Source organism: Myxocyprinus asiaticus, chromosome 38 (assembly GCF_019703515.2).
Source record: "Myxocyprinus asiaticus isolate MX2 ecotype Aquarium Trade chromosome 38, UBuf_Myxa_2, whole genome shotgun sequence".
Classification (NCBI taxonomy): Eukaryota; Metazoa; Chordata; class Actinopteri; order Cypriniformes; family Catostomidae; genus Myxocyprinus; species Myxocyprinus asiaticus.
Window position 1 is genome coordinate 34,746,985 of NC_059381.1, and position 16,268 is coordinate 34,763,252.

The 16,268-nt window shown below is 38.2% G+C and overlaps 2 protein-coding genes across 2 annotated transcripts in view; both read left to right on the forward strand.

Moving 5' to 3' along the window:
- Window positions 1–3,065: 3,065 nt before the first annotated feature.
- On the forward strand, window positions 3,066–12,251 carry LOC127429356 (transmembrane protein 185-like). The gene is made up of 7 exons (XM_051678339.1): window positions 3,066–3,208; window positions 3,633–3,809; window positions 3,996–4,203; window positions 5,531–5,614; window positions 5,720–5,896; window positions 6,792–6,915; window positions 9,383–12,251. The coding sequence occupies exons 1-7, from the start codon at window positions 3,171–3,173 to the stop codon at window positions 9,625–9,627; spliced, it is 1,053 nt and encodes a 350-aa protein (XP_051534299.1). The 5' UTR covers window positions 3,066–3,170; the 3' UTR covers window positions 9,628–12,251.
- A 1,896-nt stretch (window positions 12,252–14,147) lies between these two features.
- The window catches only part of LOC127429353 (serine/threonine-protein kinase 26-like), a 43,401-nt gene continuing 41,280 nt past the window's right edge, over window positions 14,148–16,268 (forward strand). The window contains exon 1 of the mRNA XM_051678335.1: window positions 14,148–14,591. Within this exon, the coding sequence (XP_051534295.1) occupies window positions 14,550–14,591 (42 nt within the window). The 5' untranslated portion in view covers window positions 14,148–14,549. The remainder of the gene's footprint in view (window positions 14,592–16,268) is intronic.

Below are 16,268 nucleotides of genomic sequence, written 5' to 3' on the forward strand. Positions count from 1 at the left end.
GGCATGTAAATTCTCTACGGCAATCCTTAGTATCTATTCTCAATTTGGCCAGGAACATCAGTAAAAAAGAGATCTTCTGTTGATGTATGAGATTCTTGCATTTCCTGAATCGATCACTTTTCTCTCTTGTCGAATTCGCAAAGTCTGGGAACAAGAAAATGCTGTGGTTCTTCCAAGAAAGCTTTCCTTTACTCCTCGCCTCGAGTAACACGAGACCTTTATCGGATGATCTCAGAAATTTGGCCAGAATTGATCAGGTCCTGTCTCCCTCCATGGATCTCCGAGCCGGGACTCTGTGAGCTCGCTCGATTTTCCAGCTTACGGCCTGTTATGTCGAGCAGACTCGGGAAGAACTCATCTAGGGATTTCACCATATCTCGGCCTTCCTCATGCTCAGGAATTCCAACAGTTCGGACGTTATTTCGTTGATTATGATTCTCCAAATCCTCCAGTTTTTCCCAAATCTCCCTTGGTCACTAGCGGATTAGCAGCTAATTCCCTCTCCGATGACTCCAGATAATCAATTCATCTCTCGACGTCCGACAATCTTGTAACCAACTCAAAGAATTACAGCAAGATCCTCCAAGTCTGCAACGACCTTTGTCAGCATTGCCGACACATTCATCAATTCACGCCGGATTTCTTTCAGTTCACTGTCCGAATTGAGTCTGGGGCTTTCGGCCTGCCGCTGAGGGGAATCAGCTTGAGCACGTAAGTATCTTTTAATATCTCCAGAGCCCAAGATTTTGAATTCTTTGACATATTGTCTTCCTAGAACAGTTAAGAATCAGGGTGTATCAAATCTCACCCGTTTATGACACAAATAGTTATAAAATTAGCAATGTGCGCAGAGCTCGCCGTTCACATGTCCGCTCCTTACATGGCGTCACGTGACTCCCACGAATCGTATTTTTTAAGGTTTTATTAAATCGTTCCACCAACCCATCTGTTTGTGGATGGTAAACACTGGTGCGAACCAGTTTAATACCTAACAATTCCTACAGTTCGTGTAGTGTTCGTGACATAAATGTAGTGCCTTGATCAGTGAGGATTTCTTTTGGAATCCCCAATCAGGAGATAATTCTGAAAAGTGCCTCCACTACACTATGTGTTGAGATGTTGTGTATGGGCACTGTTTCCAGATATCGCGTTGCATACTCCACCAGATATAATACAAAGCGACGCCCGCGTGCGGACCGTTCTAATGGCCCGACGAGGTCCATGCCAGTTCTTTCGAAGGGGACCTCGATTAGTGGTAGAGGGCGCAATGGCGCTTTTGGGGTGGCCGGTGGATTCACAAATTGACATTCCCGGCACACCGCACACCACTTGCGAACGTCCCTGTGAATGCCCGGCCAAAAAAATTATTCGGTTAAGCGTTTTCTCATAACCTAAATGGCCAGCCACTGGATTATGGTGAGCCGCCTGGAAGAGGGTTTCCTGACGGCTCTTTGGTACTAATAATTGGGTTGTATTTTCTTTTGTTTGAGTGTCCTGTGTCACTCGATACAACCGATCTTTAATAATTGAAAAATATGGGTATGTGTGTGCGACGTCAGGCTGGAGCTGTTGACCATCGATGGCTCTCACTTGGTCAAATGCATGTTTGAGGGACTCGTCACGTGACTGCTCTAGAGGGAAATCCCCCTCGGGGAACCCCCTGAGGTCAGGAATTCCCTCTTGTGTCATCTTGACCCAGAGGAGACGTAGATGGCCCTGGCACTGCCTCCCCACTTCAAGGGAGCCGGAACAGGACGGAAATGGGACGGGCGGGAGGGGGGGTTTGAGAGGTAGGAGAGAAAGAGAGAGGAGAGAGAGAAGAAAGAGCCTCTGGTTCGCTGCCTCCTGGAAACGCTGTTATGTGGTTTTCTGCCAGCTGGACAGCCTCTTCTAGTGACACTGGGCGGTGGCACTGGACCCAGTGTATGAACTGCTCCAGTGTCACCAGGTCGACAACATCCTTGGCGCCGCAGGTTCTCTCAGCCAGCAGCCATCTTCTACAGGCATCCCGGGATTCAGGGCAAATGGAGGAGTCAGGAGGCAGCGGAAAAAGTCAACGTAAGTATTTTTTATTACTCCTTTAGCGTCAGACACAACATTAACAAAAAAGGCTCTTTGTGGCCAAATAAATACACAGGCAAGTCAAATGAGAGTTCACATCAATATTCGTGGTCACACACACAGCCGACTCTCTCTCTGCTTTCTCTTTCTGTCTGCCTTTTCAGGTCTCCCTCTGCCATCACTATAACGAGAGACAGGTGTTAATGATAATGACAGCCCAGGTGAGGAGCCTTACTGCTCTCACACTCCCGCAGACAGATACACAACCATGCCCCCATGCCCACAATATGTTTTTATGAGCTTCAAATATTTGGCACCCATTCACTTGCATGAGCTGATATATTTTTCAAAAAATCTTTGTTTGTGTTGTGTTGAAGAAAGACAATCATACACATCTGGGATGGCATGAGGGTGAGTGAATAATGAGAGAATTTTCATTTTTGGGTGAATTATTCCTTTGAGAAGCAAAAAAAAAATTACATTTTATTCATTCTTATTATTAACAGAGTTGGGTGTAAATTGATTACTTTTAGTCAAAAGTTGTGTAGTGCATTACTTTGAAAATTCTTGAAATCAGATTGCAGTTACTGACTTTCAATTAAGTTTATTACTTTTTAGTACATTATTTGTTTTACACATATTTCTAAAACATATTTATGTAAAATAATACATTTTAAACATTATCTTAATATGTACATCTGTACATATTAACTTGCGTGCGGCAATGAACAAGGACAAAATATATATTCTTTTTAAGTTGTTAATCAGAAAAAGTCTATTAGAGAGTTACTGAAAAGTAAAGGAATTAGTAATATGAGTTTTTCCATAAAGAAATCAGTGAAGTAATCCAATTACAATTTTAGATAAGTAATTAGTAATTACTGATTCTAAGGACATTTATAAAATTGATTTTTCTAGCAAGAAATCATGAAATCTACGTTTCATTTTTTATATAATGAACTGTGAACAGCGCTATCTGGTGGTGGTGGGGGAGGGGTGTGTGACGTCACTGTGTTTGGTTGCGTTTGCCTACTGTCTGCACTGATGTGAGAGCAAGTCAGTAAGCCTTTCAATTTCACTCCATTTAACTATGTTCTAAAGAGGCAAACATGAATCTCCGTGGCCTTTTTCAAGATTTCAACCCTAGGTAAGGTTTGTTGTGTTTGGCGAATAATAAAACCCTACGCTTTTAAAAACGTTAACGTTCACTTTACTAGCTTAGCTGCTAATGTTCACTGTGGCCTGTTGGATTTGTCTTAACACAGTTAAGCAGCGTTAGATGACATATAACCAGTGAATAAAATAACTTTAACACAGAAACATGTGCTATAAACCACTTGCATTTAACCGTAGCATCTCATTCTAAGCATTGACATCTAAACATATTGTGGAAACAAAACAAGTCCATTTCCGTTAAGATTCCCATACAAGTATTAGCGAAGCTGGTGTGATACTGGTATGTTTACAGTCAAACTGAAGATCAGGGATCATGATCTTGGCAAAACTTTGATAAATCTGTCCACTTTAGATGTGTCTGTTTACTTTCTTACTGCATTTGTGTTTTCTTCCAGTAAGTTCCTGATCTATGCATGCCTGCTACTGTTCTCTGTGCTGCTGTCATTGAAGTTGGATGGCATCATCCAATGGAGCTACTGGGCAGTGTTTGCACCCATCTGGCTCTGGAAACTCATGGTCATCATCGGGGCTTCTGTGGGCACTGGAGTGTGGGCTCACAACCCACAATACAGGTCAGCCTGACTGTGTACATGAGCTTTTCATTGGTTATGATCACAAGTAACTAATATGGGGGGTGTAACTGCCAGGTTATAGGTACAAACCCCTCGTTGAACCACATTTCACCATTATGCCCTTGATCAGATGTCAAAGTGTCTTTTGTTGTTTTTGGCCATCACATGTGTGTTTTCATTGTACAGAGCTGAAGGTGAGACCTGTGTGGAATTCAAGGCCATGTTGATCGCTGTGGGCATCCACCTCCTCCTGTTCACCTTCGAGGTGCTGGTATGTGACCGTGTGGAAAGAGGGTCACACTTCTGGCTTCTGGTCTTTATGCCCCTCTTTTTCGTCTCGCCCGTCTCCGTGGCGGCATGCGTGTGGGGATTCAGACACGACCGCTCACTAGAGGTATTAATGGTGCAATTATAATCAAGCTACAGCAGGTTTTTACGTAGTCGAGCTATAGTCTCCATCTGTATGTCCAAGTATACATGACACAGTGCGTAATCGAATACGACAAATATGCCATGTTAAAGGAATATTCCGGGATCAAAATAAGTTAAGCTCAGTCGACAGCATTTGTGGCACAATGTTGATTACCACAAAAAATCCTTTCAACTCGTCCCTCCTTTTCTTTAAAATAAGCAAAGATCTGGGTTACACTTAGGCACTTACAATGGAAGTGAATGGGGCCAATTTGTTAAGGGTTTAACCTCTTCAACTCTGTGGACCAGCCGGCAGGTCCAAAAGAGGCTGCTATGTCATGAAAAAGTATGCGTTCCAGCAGGAAAAGCATGCAAAACAAATCATCAGAAAAATCATCAGATATATGCTTTCTAATGACACCTAGATTGAGCTTCTAGTCCACTCAGAGGCCGAGATATTCGATGAAAAGCAAGGGTGGTGCATGAACTGAAAATTAGACAATGTCTATGTATGCGCACATCTGTAAGGGCTAAAATGTGTTAGTCTTAATAATTTTTTTTTTTTTTTTTTTTTTTTTATGGTAATCAACATCATGCAACAAATACTGTCGATTGAGCTTAACTTGTAGTGAACCCGGAATATAATTTTAAATACACGTTGTTTGAAGGGTTGCCAAATTTCTACCAGCCAAATAAGGGACATTTTATTTTGTGATTTACTCTCTTTATTAAATCGACATTGTAAAACACTTAACATGAAAATAATGTCACAATGTCAAAATCTAAAACTGATGTAATTTCTGCGCTACTAGTCTCATCAAACAGAATTCCAAAAATAATCACCGTTTTCAAACAGATTCCAGAAAACATCCCCTGTCTTCCATTGGCTGTACAAACAGATAATCCCATCCCAAACTTATGCCATTGGTTGAGCCAATGTTGCTGTGCTGGGCTGGACGGGTCCGCTCAAGCAAACAGAGGAATGTTTTGATAGTGTCACAGAGCCAGAGTGTTAACATTTTTGATGAAATCAACCTACAAATGATTTATTTACAGTTGTCTCTACATATTAAACTGAGATACGAGAAAGAACAGGTTAACACTGAAACAATTACACACATCAGCTTTAATGGTCCTAACAATTGGCAAAAACATTTTGTTTTTCTTTTTCATTTTGGAAATGTTCTTGACCGACTTTGTGAGATGCACTCATATGTTATCAAGCATGTCTCCCTAAGCATTTAGACCAGTGTGCTGAAATGCATCATAACTGATTTTCTTTCTCTTGCTTGTTGTCTTCCTTTTGTCAGCTGGAGTTTCTGTGCTCTGTAAATATTCTTCAGTTCATCTTCATTGCATTGCGACTGGATAAGATCATCAGCTGGCCGTGGTTGGTAAGGACATCAGTTACGGTTTTACATTTTGTTCAAAGTAATAGTTTTGCAGTCTGATCTCTGTGGCATTTCGTTGGCATAAGAACAGTATCATGTCTTTATTAGGTTGTGTGTGTGCCGCTGTGGATTCTTATGTCCTTCTTGTGTCTGGTGGTGCTGTATTACATCGTCTGGTCTGTGCTCTTCCTGCGCTCCATGGATGTCATTGCTGAGCAACGGCGTACTCATATCACTATGGCGATCAGCTGGATGACCATAGTTGTGCCCCTGCTTACCTTTGAGGTTCCAATAGCCTACTTTTTTGTTTTGTTTAATATGACAGTGTTGTTATTAGGGTTGGGGATCATTACAGGTTTCCTAATTGGATTAGATTCCAATTCACAAGATTCAGTTCTGAGTCATTTGGGTATATTTCAGTTATAATGTCCACTTTGCTTACAAAGGAAGGAAATTCTCTCTCAGCTAATGCTGTTTATTATACAGGACACCTGGAAACTTGGTAGATAAAAATCAACAACAGTTCCTGAAAAATGCAGTTCAATTCAAATCAGCTATTTATATAACAGAAGCTGTTTAATAATCAACCCAACTAAAAACTAAAGTAAACTTTAAAGTAAAAGATCGATCTTGGGGTTTTAGGAATCAAAATTGGTATCGTTCAAGGGAAGAAAATTGGAAAATCAATATATTTACTTAGCTCTAGTTGTTATAGACTCTCAGCATGTCTATTTAGTCTGTAATGATCTTCCTAAACAGTGCTAAATGTATCATTTAAAAGAAATGTTCCTATGCAGAACACAAACAGAAATGTTGCAGTGAATATCTTGGTCCGTTTTGGGACTGTTTTGAGAGAAGCTCGTTCACAGTGGCACGCATATTCACACAAAAATATGCATTGATTTTAGCACCGAATACGCAAGCCACTGTGAACGAGATTTTATACTTAGTCTCTCATACTGTACATTGCAATGTTGTGATGCCTAAATTCATTTATTGAATTTAAAACTGTATTTGTTTTATTTATTATTTAAAATCAGACATTTATCGTTTATGGGCCATAATATGAAAATAATCATCAGCTTCCCAATTTTTTGCCAGAATTTACTATCATGCATCCGTAAAACATTTATTGACACATCCGAGGGTTTACATTGCTCAATGTTTGTGTTGTTTTCAGATTCTACTTGTGCACAAGCTGGATGGTCATTATAATTCCAAATATGTGCCAGTGTTTGTGCCTCTCTGGGTGTCTCTGGTGACTCTAATGGTGACCACATTTGGCCAGAAAGGAGGCAATCACTGTAAGTAATATTTGTAGTTGATATCAGTCGCTTATTTTACCTGTTAAATAGTAGTCGACCAGTATATCGCTCGGGGCGATAAATTGGCCGATATTCAGAATTTTTCAATTATCGGCATCGGCCGATAAATGTTCATGATGGCCAATTAGTATCTCAAGCCATGACGGCGCCAAGAATCGCCTGTTGCACGTGAAGAATGCATCTGACACATGTAAATGATGAATCACAGTTCGTTTTGTTGTTACGTGCCATTGTGTTACTATAATAATAGACTGGCATGCAACACAGCCTCATTCAAAGAGTCCAGCAATATCAGAGCTGGAAAGACACGCAGGAGCTCATAATGTTAAAGGATTAGTTCAACCAAACATTATAATTCTCTCATGATTTACTCACTTTTAAGCCATCCCAGAAGTGTATGACTTTCCTTCTTCAGCAGAACCGAAGTGAAGATTTTTATAAGCACATTTCAGCTCTTTTTGTCCATACAATGCAAGTGAATGGGTGCCATTGGACTGCTGGCTATTTTGACAGTCTAAAAGGCATATTTGGGGAGCATAAAGTACTTCACACGACTCAATGAATGTCTTCTGAAGCAAATCGATATGTTTGTTTAAAAAAATAAATCAATAATTACAATTTTATTAACTTTTAAAAAACACTTCCTGCTAGCAGTGAATGCATCACGGAGCTGTTGCGTGACGTAAGCGCAATGCGAAAAGCGAACATCACACGAGTTGGGTCATTTCAAACAGCAATACAGCGCTGGGTGGAAGCAACGATTTAAAGTTAAAAACATTTTAATTATTGATTTGTTTCTTACACCAATCTATCAGTTTGCTTCAGAAGACATTAATTGATCGACAGGAGTCGTCTGGATTACTTTTATCCTGCTTAAATATTACTATTGGACCGTCAAATAGCCAGCAGCCTAATGGCACCTGTTTATTTTCATTGTATGTACAAAAAGAGCTGAAATGTGCTTATAAAAATCTTCACTTCGGTTCTGCTGAAGAAGGAAAGTCATACACATCTGGCATGGCTTTAAGGTGAGTAAATCATGAGAGAATGATCATTTTTGGGTGAACTAACCCTTTAAAGTGCTCGCAGTTCCCTGTAACTGTCAACTGTCTTGTCTTATGATTAAAAAAAACAAATTTCAATAAAACTATCATATACAGTCTGCAAATATGCAAATTTATTGTTTAAACAAACCTCACAAAAACTTGCGCAAATCCAGTGTTTTCTTCCTGTGGAGCGCACATATCTTCCACTGAAGCATAGGGCAGGGTATTGATACAGATTTCCTGATTCGATCTGATTACGATTTACAAGCTCTCGATACGATATTGATTCATATGGGTACATTTCTCTTACAATGTCCATTTTTATTACATAGAAAATTAATTCTCTCTCAGCTAATGCTCTTCATTATAAAGGAACATTCTTGGTACAATTTGAAAATACTAATTTTACAAATTATATTTTATAATTCGTTTTTCATCAAATTGGTCACATTTTAGCTTTTGAAAAATTTTCAAAATCAGTCTGTTCCATCAATTAATGTTTTGAAATTGCATATATTATGTTGCATATATATTTTTGTTACATTTTTGTTTTCTTGCATAATTTGTACTATTTACAAGTATTTACGTTGATATGTAGAACAGCACTGTCTCTTTAAGATTAGCGGCATCAGCCAGTAAGCACATATGACGGGAAGGCGTGCGTGTTTTCTTTAGTGCTTACATGCAAGAATTAAATGTTTCTTTTGTTGTTGTTGTTGTTGTTGTTGTTTTTAATCAACAACTGACTGTAAAAAAAAAAAAGAGAAAGGGTATTAAAAGATACATTATCCAATGACATATGGATTCGTGGATCTCGTCTTTGGACACACAGAACCAGTTAAACCAAACTTTTACTCTTTTAATCTGTGCTAATAACTTGTCCACTATACTATTCAATCACTTCTGAGTGAAATATGAACATTTACCAGCCAGTGAATAATCATAGACATTTTAGTTGCATAATGTGAGATTTGGTTGCACATGTGAGTGATTTACTTGCATTATAGAGGGTTCCCACATAGAGTGAATATGTCATTTACTATATTAAATTGTGTGAGATATCGGCCAATCGTCCATCCTGCTCTCTAGATGTCAGCATAGGCCAATAAAAAAAACATATCGGTCTACCTCTACTGTTGATACTGGCTTTAATGTCTTTGACTTTAAGCCATAGACCTCATGAAACTATATTTTTACAGTGCATTGCAGTAGAATAAATAACAATGTATTATTATTTGATCAGCACAATATCTCACCAATTTTATGACACAACACACAAAACTTATTCCATGCACAATAGCGTCTGTATTAAATAAACTCAATCCTAAACCGAAGCATCATCACAATCATGCTAAAATTAGTTCCCAAGACCTTAACACTCTAATTTCCCTCTCCTTCAGGGTGGTTTGGCATTCGCAAAGACTTCTGTCAGTTCCTCCTTGAACTCTTCCCCTTCCTGAGGGAGTATGGCAACATATCCTACGACCTGCATCATGAGGATTCAGAGGTGTCTGAAGAGATGCCCATCCACGAGGCGCCAAAAATCGCTCCCATGTTTCGGAAGAAGACGGGTGTGGTGATCACCCAAAGTCCTGGCAAATACTTTGTGCCGCCACCCAAACTGTGCATCGACATGCCAGACTAATATTCAAAATTCCTCATTTGACTGTTCATGAACAGTGAGAAAATATAGCACTATGCACTGGGTTTTGCGTCTGGACGTACCATTAAAGAAGAAACGTACAATCCAGCTACAAAGACTCTTCTGAAATCCTGTTGTGGTGAAGATTCTTCAGAAGAGACTCTTGTGGTTGAGCTAAGGTCAAATCAAGAATATAGTAATTTTGTATTTGTATAACATAGCCTTGCATTGAAATCAAAATCTGACTGCGTAGATGGGACCTATTGCCTTCAGGAGTGGATTGGTTCTCACCAAGAACTCACCAAGAGACTATCTAATCTGTAAATAAGGGAAGTGTTTGGATTTTTTTCTATTACCAGGTGTGGAGATTTTTTTTTTTTCTTTTTTTTTTTTCAAATCCTGTAGAGAGAGAGGAAAAAAAAAAGTTTAAATCAGCCTAAGCTGGTTTTCTGGTCTCAGCTGGTTTTATTTAGTTTTCTTTTCCCAGCCTGGTCAAGGTGACCAGCTGAAAAATGCCCCAAACCCCTCTTAGACCAGCTAATCTTAGGCTGGGTTTCAGCAGGGAAATGTATTTATGGTATAGACTGTCAGTTATTCACCCATCAGTTCCAACTCTTCAGCTTTGTTGACATTTGGTCTGATGTTAGCACAATATTTTTGTCTGTGCAAGCTTTGCAATATGTGTCAGTCTCTCAGGGGCAACTGTCCTTTAGGGTGAACAAAGTTTAAAGATGAATCTGAAATTGTTCCTTGTACATTTGAGGTTAGTGGACTTCATCTGATAGGCTGCTATCAAATGAAAATGAATAGTCAAGACTGTGGTCTTTAGTTTTAGTACAACAGTTAATCTCACAGATATTATTGAACAATTTTGCATAATGAAAATGAAGACTATATTATGACCATTAAGACATTTTTCCATTGTGACATGGGTTTTTTTTTATGACAATTTAGCACATTTTCACCAAATTCCTATTACCGTAATTCATCTGGAAATTTACATTTTTAATAAAAAAAAATAACGTTTTAATTTCCATTATTGTTGATTGTGATTTTCATAAAATGCCATTCTTGTAATGCATCTGGACATTTTTCCTTTGAGTTTTTTTGTAATTCCCATTATTCTTAATGGTGATCTCATTAGATTCTCATTACTGTAATGCAGTAATATTTTTTACTGTATTACAGTGAAATGTATTTGTTTTTTTTATTATTATTATTTCAATCAGCATTTTCATCAGAAGTGCAAACAATTTAATAATGAGCTAATTAAAGGCAGTACAACAAATACTACCATAACGTATAAGTGCGTTAGTTTAAATAAAATGCTTTTTTTTTTGCATTACAGTATTGAGAATTTGGGAGGAAATGTGCCTAATTTTCAATAAACTGTCACAATACAAAACAGTTCTAATGGGTATAAAAATTGGTGTTATTTTCTATATGCAATTTATTTATATATATTTTAAAAAGATTTTGTGGCGTGAAATATGACCTGGACATGTTCTTGACGAGTTTTGTGAGATTTACCCTGTTGCGCATCTTAGTTGATAACTTTCAGTAGTCTGGACTCAAAAGTCTTCAACTGAACTCCAGTATAGAATACAATACAGTAATTTCATATGGTTTAATCAAATGCACCCCATATTATAAAGTTGGTAAATAATTATGCAGCTGTTTTTGTTGAGAATATAACCACTACCTATTATTACTGTTATTCCCTGTTATCTCAGAAAGGCAAAAACATTGAGGTAGCACTGATTTGGACCAACTCATTTGGACCCATTTAGTGTGAAATGACAGGAAAAAACCTTTAGTAATAAAAACTTTTTAACCTCTTTTTAAAGATATGTATACTTGTTAAAGTGTTGACCAGTTGCAGTATGTTCCCCATTCTCCCACCAGATCAGAAAAGATTTGTTTTAAAATATATGTATAATTTCATGCCAAAAAAAAATGTTTAAATCCCCTGGCTGCTTTCTAGTCGAGAAATACCTTAGTTGCTTTCTCAGCTGGTCTGAGTGAATCGCCATAAAGATGTACCTTTTGTGAATGTGGACCAATACCGCAGTTTTATATGTTTCCCTATATACACATTTACCACTCTTGATGTTCATTGTGTCCATTCCTTTGTAAAGGCAAAACATAACGTAGTTTTCGACAGTGCCTCACATTAAATATTATTGTTTACCATGCAAATGTTGTTTGAGTTTTTTCAAATCTTTTTATGTTGGGTATTATGTCATTTACTGTATGAGTTATTTTGCTATAGGAGGCATCAAAATGTTTAAAGGGTTTTGACCTTTGCCTTGGTTTATTTATTTACGTATATACAAACTACAAGTCAACTTTTTGGACACAGCTACTCATTTGTATTTATGAGTACAATTTTACCACATTTTAGAATAATAGTAAAGTAAAACTATGAAATTACTCAAATATGGGAATTATGACCAGTGACCATAAGTGAAAATCAAAACTATCTTATATTTTAACTTAATCACAGTATAGCCAGCCTTTGTCTAGATAGCAGCTGTGCACACACTAGGCATCATAAAAAAAGAATTTTGTAATGAAATTAATAAAATAATTCATTAAAAAAATAAATGTCTACACAATATCAAGCATTTCAGAAGTTTTTAGATTGTCTTCATTATTTAAAAGCACATAAATGCAGCATTCAAATAATCCATACTACTCCAGTGGTTAAATCCATGTCTTCAGAAGTGATATGATAGGTGTGGGTGAGAAACAGATCAATATTTATGTCCTTTTTTTTTTTCACCATAAATCTGTACTTTTACTTTCACATTCTTCTTTTGTTTTTGGTGATTCACATTTTTCATGCATATCACCGCCTGCTGGTCAGGGAGGAGAATTTATAGTAAGAAAAGGACTTAATTATTGATCTGTATCTCACACCTATCAAATCAAGTCAGCTATTGTATCGCTTCTGAAGATATGGATTTAACCACTGGAGTCTTATGGATTACTTTTATGCTGATTTTATATGCATTTGGAGCTTCAAAATTTTGGACCCTGTTGACTTGAATTGTATGGACCTTCAGAGCTGAAATATTACGGTATTACAGAAATAGAAAAGTAATTAAAAACTTTTCACTTCCCTTTTTTGTGTTTAACCTTAAACTCTATTGACCTCCCGGTGGGTTCAAAGGGGGGCGCTGTATTGTGAAAATGTTTACGCTTAAAACGTTAAAATCTCCGTATACATAAGTCAGGCATATGCGGTATCATTTGAAAGGTTAGAATCTGAACTTTTCAGAGATAATCATCACTTTTGCATTTATGTTATTTAAAATAACAAAATAAAACCTCAAAACTTTGAGAATTAGCGCCCTCTAGAGGTAATGGTGTAGAAATATTTATATAAAAATAAAAGTCCTTCACAAAGCACATAAATGGACAAGCTGTATATCAAATGAAAGCCCTCATTCTCAGGAATGTGACTGTACAGTTTATTTATGTTGCTCTGACACCACAGTTTGAAAGATTTTCAAAATAATCACAAAGTGAAATATGATTTCTGTAAGACATCAACTACAAACATCTCTTTATGCCCCAACAACTGCTGCTGTAAGCCCCAAATAGCCAAAAGATTTATATCTTATTTTACCTTAGGCAGTTTTCTAAAAAATGAGCCACTGTTTACTTGTCTGTGAGCTTGCTTGGCTGAATTATCTAATGTAATACCTTAGATGTCCAGAACAAATTATGCCATCCAGAAGGAAAAGCATGAAAAACAAATAATCAGAAAATAGGTTTTCGACTATTGATGATAAAAATGTTTTACATCATCGCAAAGGGGATGATCTCAGCTGTCTAATGACACCTAGATTGAGCTTCTAGTCCATTCAGAGGCTAATGTAATCAATGAAACCATGAGGGTGGTGCTTGAACTGAAAATTAGACTGAATGTCTATGGACGAGCACATCTGTGAGGGCTAAAATGTGTTAGAGCGCCACCTACATTTCAGATCTGTATATTGTGATGGAATGTGATTGAGAAAAAAAAAATATTTTTGCCACTTAGTGGAATAAAATGAGATTTTTCAAAGTGAGGTAGAGTGAACAGAACCAGAATTACATGTTTACCAAGTTAGGACAACAATAAAATTCGGTTTATCATAAGATTTTAAACACATACAATATTATATATGAATAATTGCCGTCTTTGATTTTTAGTTGGGCGGTTCTCTGAAAAATTAGACCAATTTTTTGCAGTTATTCTACAGTATGTGTAAATAGTGAGCTTTTAAATTTGAGTGTGAAAAACTGCGCGCGGCAGAGTTTACGGGGTTAATAAAGAGAAATGAGAAGTCAGTCTTCAAATTAAAAAGCGAGTATGCGAACTGTATAAAAATGTATCGTAAAATAAAGAAATTTACAACATACTCCAATAATTAAAGTGTAATTAAATCTATCTGACGGTAGCAGGCAGCAGAAGCTTTAGTGACGCAATGTCTGTGTGCTCGCGGTCGGAGCGCGGCGCGCGACTCCACCCAACGGCGCGAGCGAGCTGAAGCACAAAACAACTTGACGAGCGTAGCGCGAGTCAGTCATGGCGTCCGAGAGGATCTCCTGAAGAACAAACTGCTCGCAAAACTTTCGCCAAAAGCATGTAACGAGCTGTCGACGAGCGCTTTAACCGCCTGAAACTGACAGAAGTAGCGAAAAAGTCGACTTTACGAGCGAGACATGATCGTTGAGTGTCGAGTGTGAGTTTAAAGCTAACAGAGCGCAGCTAGCACCAGAGTTTGGCGTCGTGAGCACTTTCACCAACAGTGGAAACACAGGGTAAAGACTGTATTATAGAGACTTTTAACACGGAGTAGTGAGAGGAGACGCTCTTTAAGTGTCTATCCGAGAGTTTATTCACTGTGTAGTTTGTCTGAGAGCGATTGGAGATGGCTCATTCGCCGGTTGCTGTTCAAGTTCCTGGAATGCAGGTGAGTTTGTGTGGAAAGGTAACGCCAGGCCATCATCATCCTGATTATCTTGATTTACAAACCCGCAATACGCTCATATCACACATTTATATGCACTTCAGAGTTAAACAGTAACCTATTTTCAGTTTGTATTAACTCGTAGTATAAACACTAACACAGAAGTACCGTGGTTTTGTTCCAAATACAATGTACCATAATAGTGCCTTGGAATTCGGTCAAGAACCTTTAAGTACTATGTAAATACCATGTCCATGGCATCATACTACTATCTGATCCCATCACTTCTCCATGGCACCACCACGGAATAGTTTCAATTCATTCAGATTTTGTAGATCCTGTTCAATGAGGAGAGTTCTTATTTGAATGAAGATATACATTTTAGTGTGTTGAGGACGTATGTGATTAAACGACCTTCACGAGTTGATTTGTAGACTGGATCAGTCTATATTTAGGTGTCTCTGTGCACCTGGTGTAGTGATGGAGCAGGTATTTGTCTATGAGGTGGCACCTGCTCTCAAAAGTTGCACCAGCATTCACTCCCATTCTCTACCCTCTTTATAAAACATAATGAGTCTGCCTTTTACTGCCAGTGATTTAGGACAGTGATATAACCCATCTCTCTCTACTGAGCCTTTCTGACAGCAAGAAATGGCCTCAGTTGCAGCACAGGAAGTGTGACTGTGGTTCCGTGTTGTTGTGGCCACTGTCTCAATTTCACTTTGGGGTAGGTACTTGGATACAGGATAAAAAAAACCCAAAACATAAGTTTGGTTAGTAGCACATAAGGACTCTGGCTGTGTTCCTTTTTTGATAGCAGATGGAGGTTCGAAAGGTCACCGATGCAGCTGAGCATGTGGTCCTTCTCGTAATAACACACTGTGACTTCTCTGCTATGACACCAAGTGGAAAACTACGTTGCTGGGCTGTATTGTTAATCATTACGTGCAGCAGATGTCCCAATGTTTGGGCATTTCACTCATTAACGTAGCACTTGGTGACATGCCTTTCTAATGTTTATTTTGTGGAGTTCCAAGTCCAAACTCTTCCTTTAAATGGGCCATACAATTTGTCCATTCAGAAATGCGATGTGTAGCAGCTCCTGAAGTATGAAGGGAGTGTTGTTCAGAAGCGGAGCATATGGGTGTGGCCCCGCGAGGAAGTGTTTCATGCACTAGTTTCCCGTGGTTGGCACCTGAGTCAGCTAGACAGGTACAGGGAAAGTAGATAAGGCTCTGCTGTGGCGTAACATGATGCAAGATTGTTGTTTTGTGTGGCTCGTACCCACGTGCATGCACTTGGTACGTTCTCCCAAACATGTTTCTGCATTTCTGCAGTTCCTTAGGGTTACTGCTTTAACTTTTCATGTGTCTGAATCAAAAAAATAACCAAGATTACAATTCCGGCTGCCAAAATGAAATAATTGTGAAGTTTCATTTACAGAATTCCACCTATTGCGTTACATTTTTATTATTGCAGCAGCAGCTGTTTACCATTGTTAGCTAGACATGTTGTAGAAATGTCACTGTTAATTTAACTAAGAATTTTGATTCTACGGTTAAAAACCTTGAAATGTATTTACACGTGGCAAAAATATATTAAATTTAATATAAGAGTTTTTCTGTGTAAGCCTAAATGTAAAAGTTGCTTGTGCCTGGGTGGTTAGCAAGCTGTTACGGT

Excerpts from the sequence above, each read along its gene's own strand:
- LOC127429356 (XM_051678339.1), top strand. The coding sequence starts at position 3,171 with ATGAATCTCCGTGGCCTTTTTCAAGATTTCAACCCTAG. Across the intron at positions 3,209-3,632 it reads TTTCAAGATTTCAACCCTAG|TAAGTTCCTGATCTATGCAT; the intron begins GTAAGGTTTGTT and ends GTTTTCTTCCAG. Across the intron at positions 5,897-6,791 it reads TGCCCCTGCTTACCTTTGAG|ATTCTACTTGTGCACAAGCT; the intron begins GTTCCAATAGCC and ends TGTTGTTTTCAG.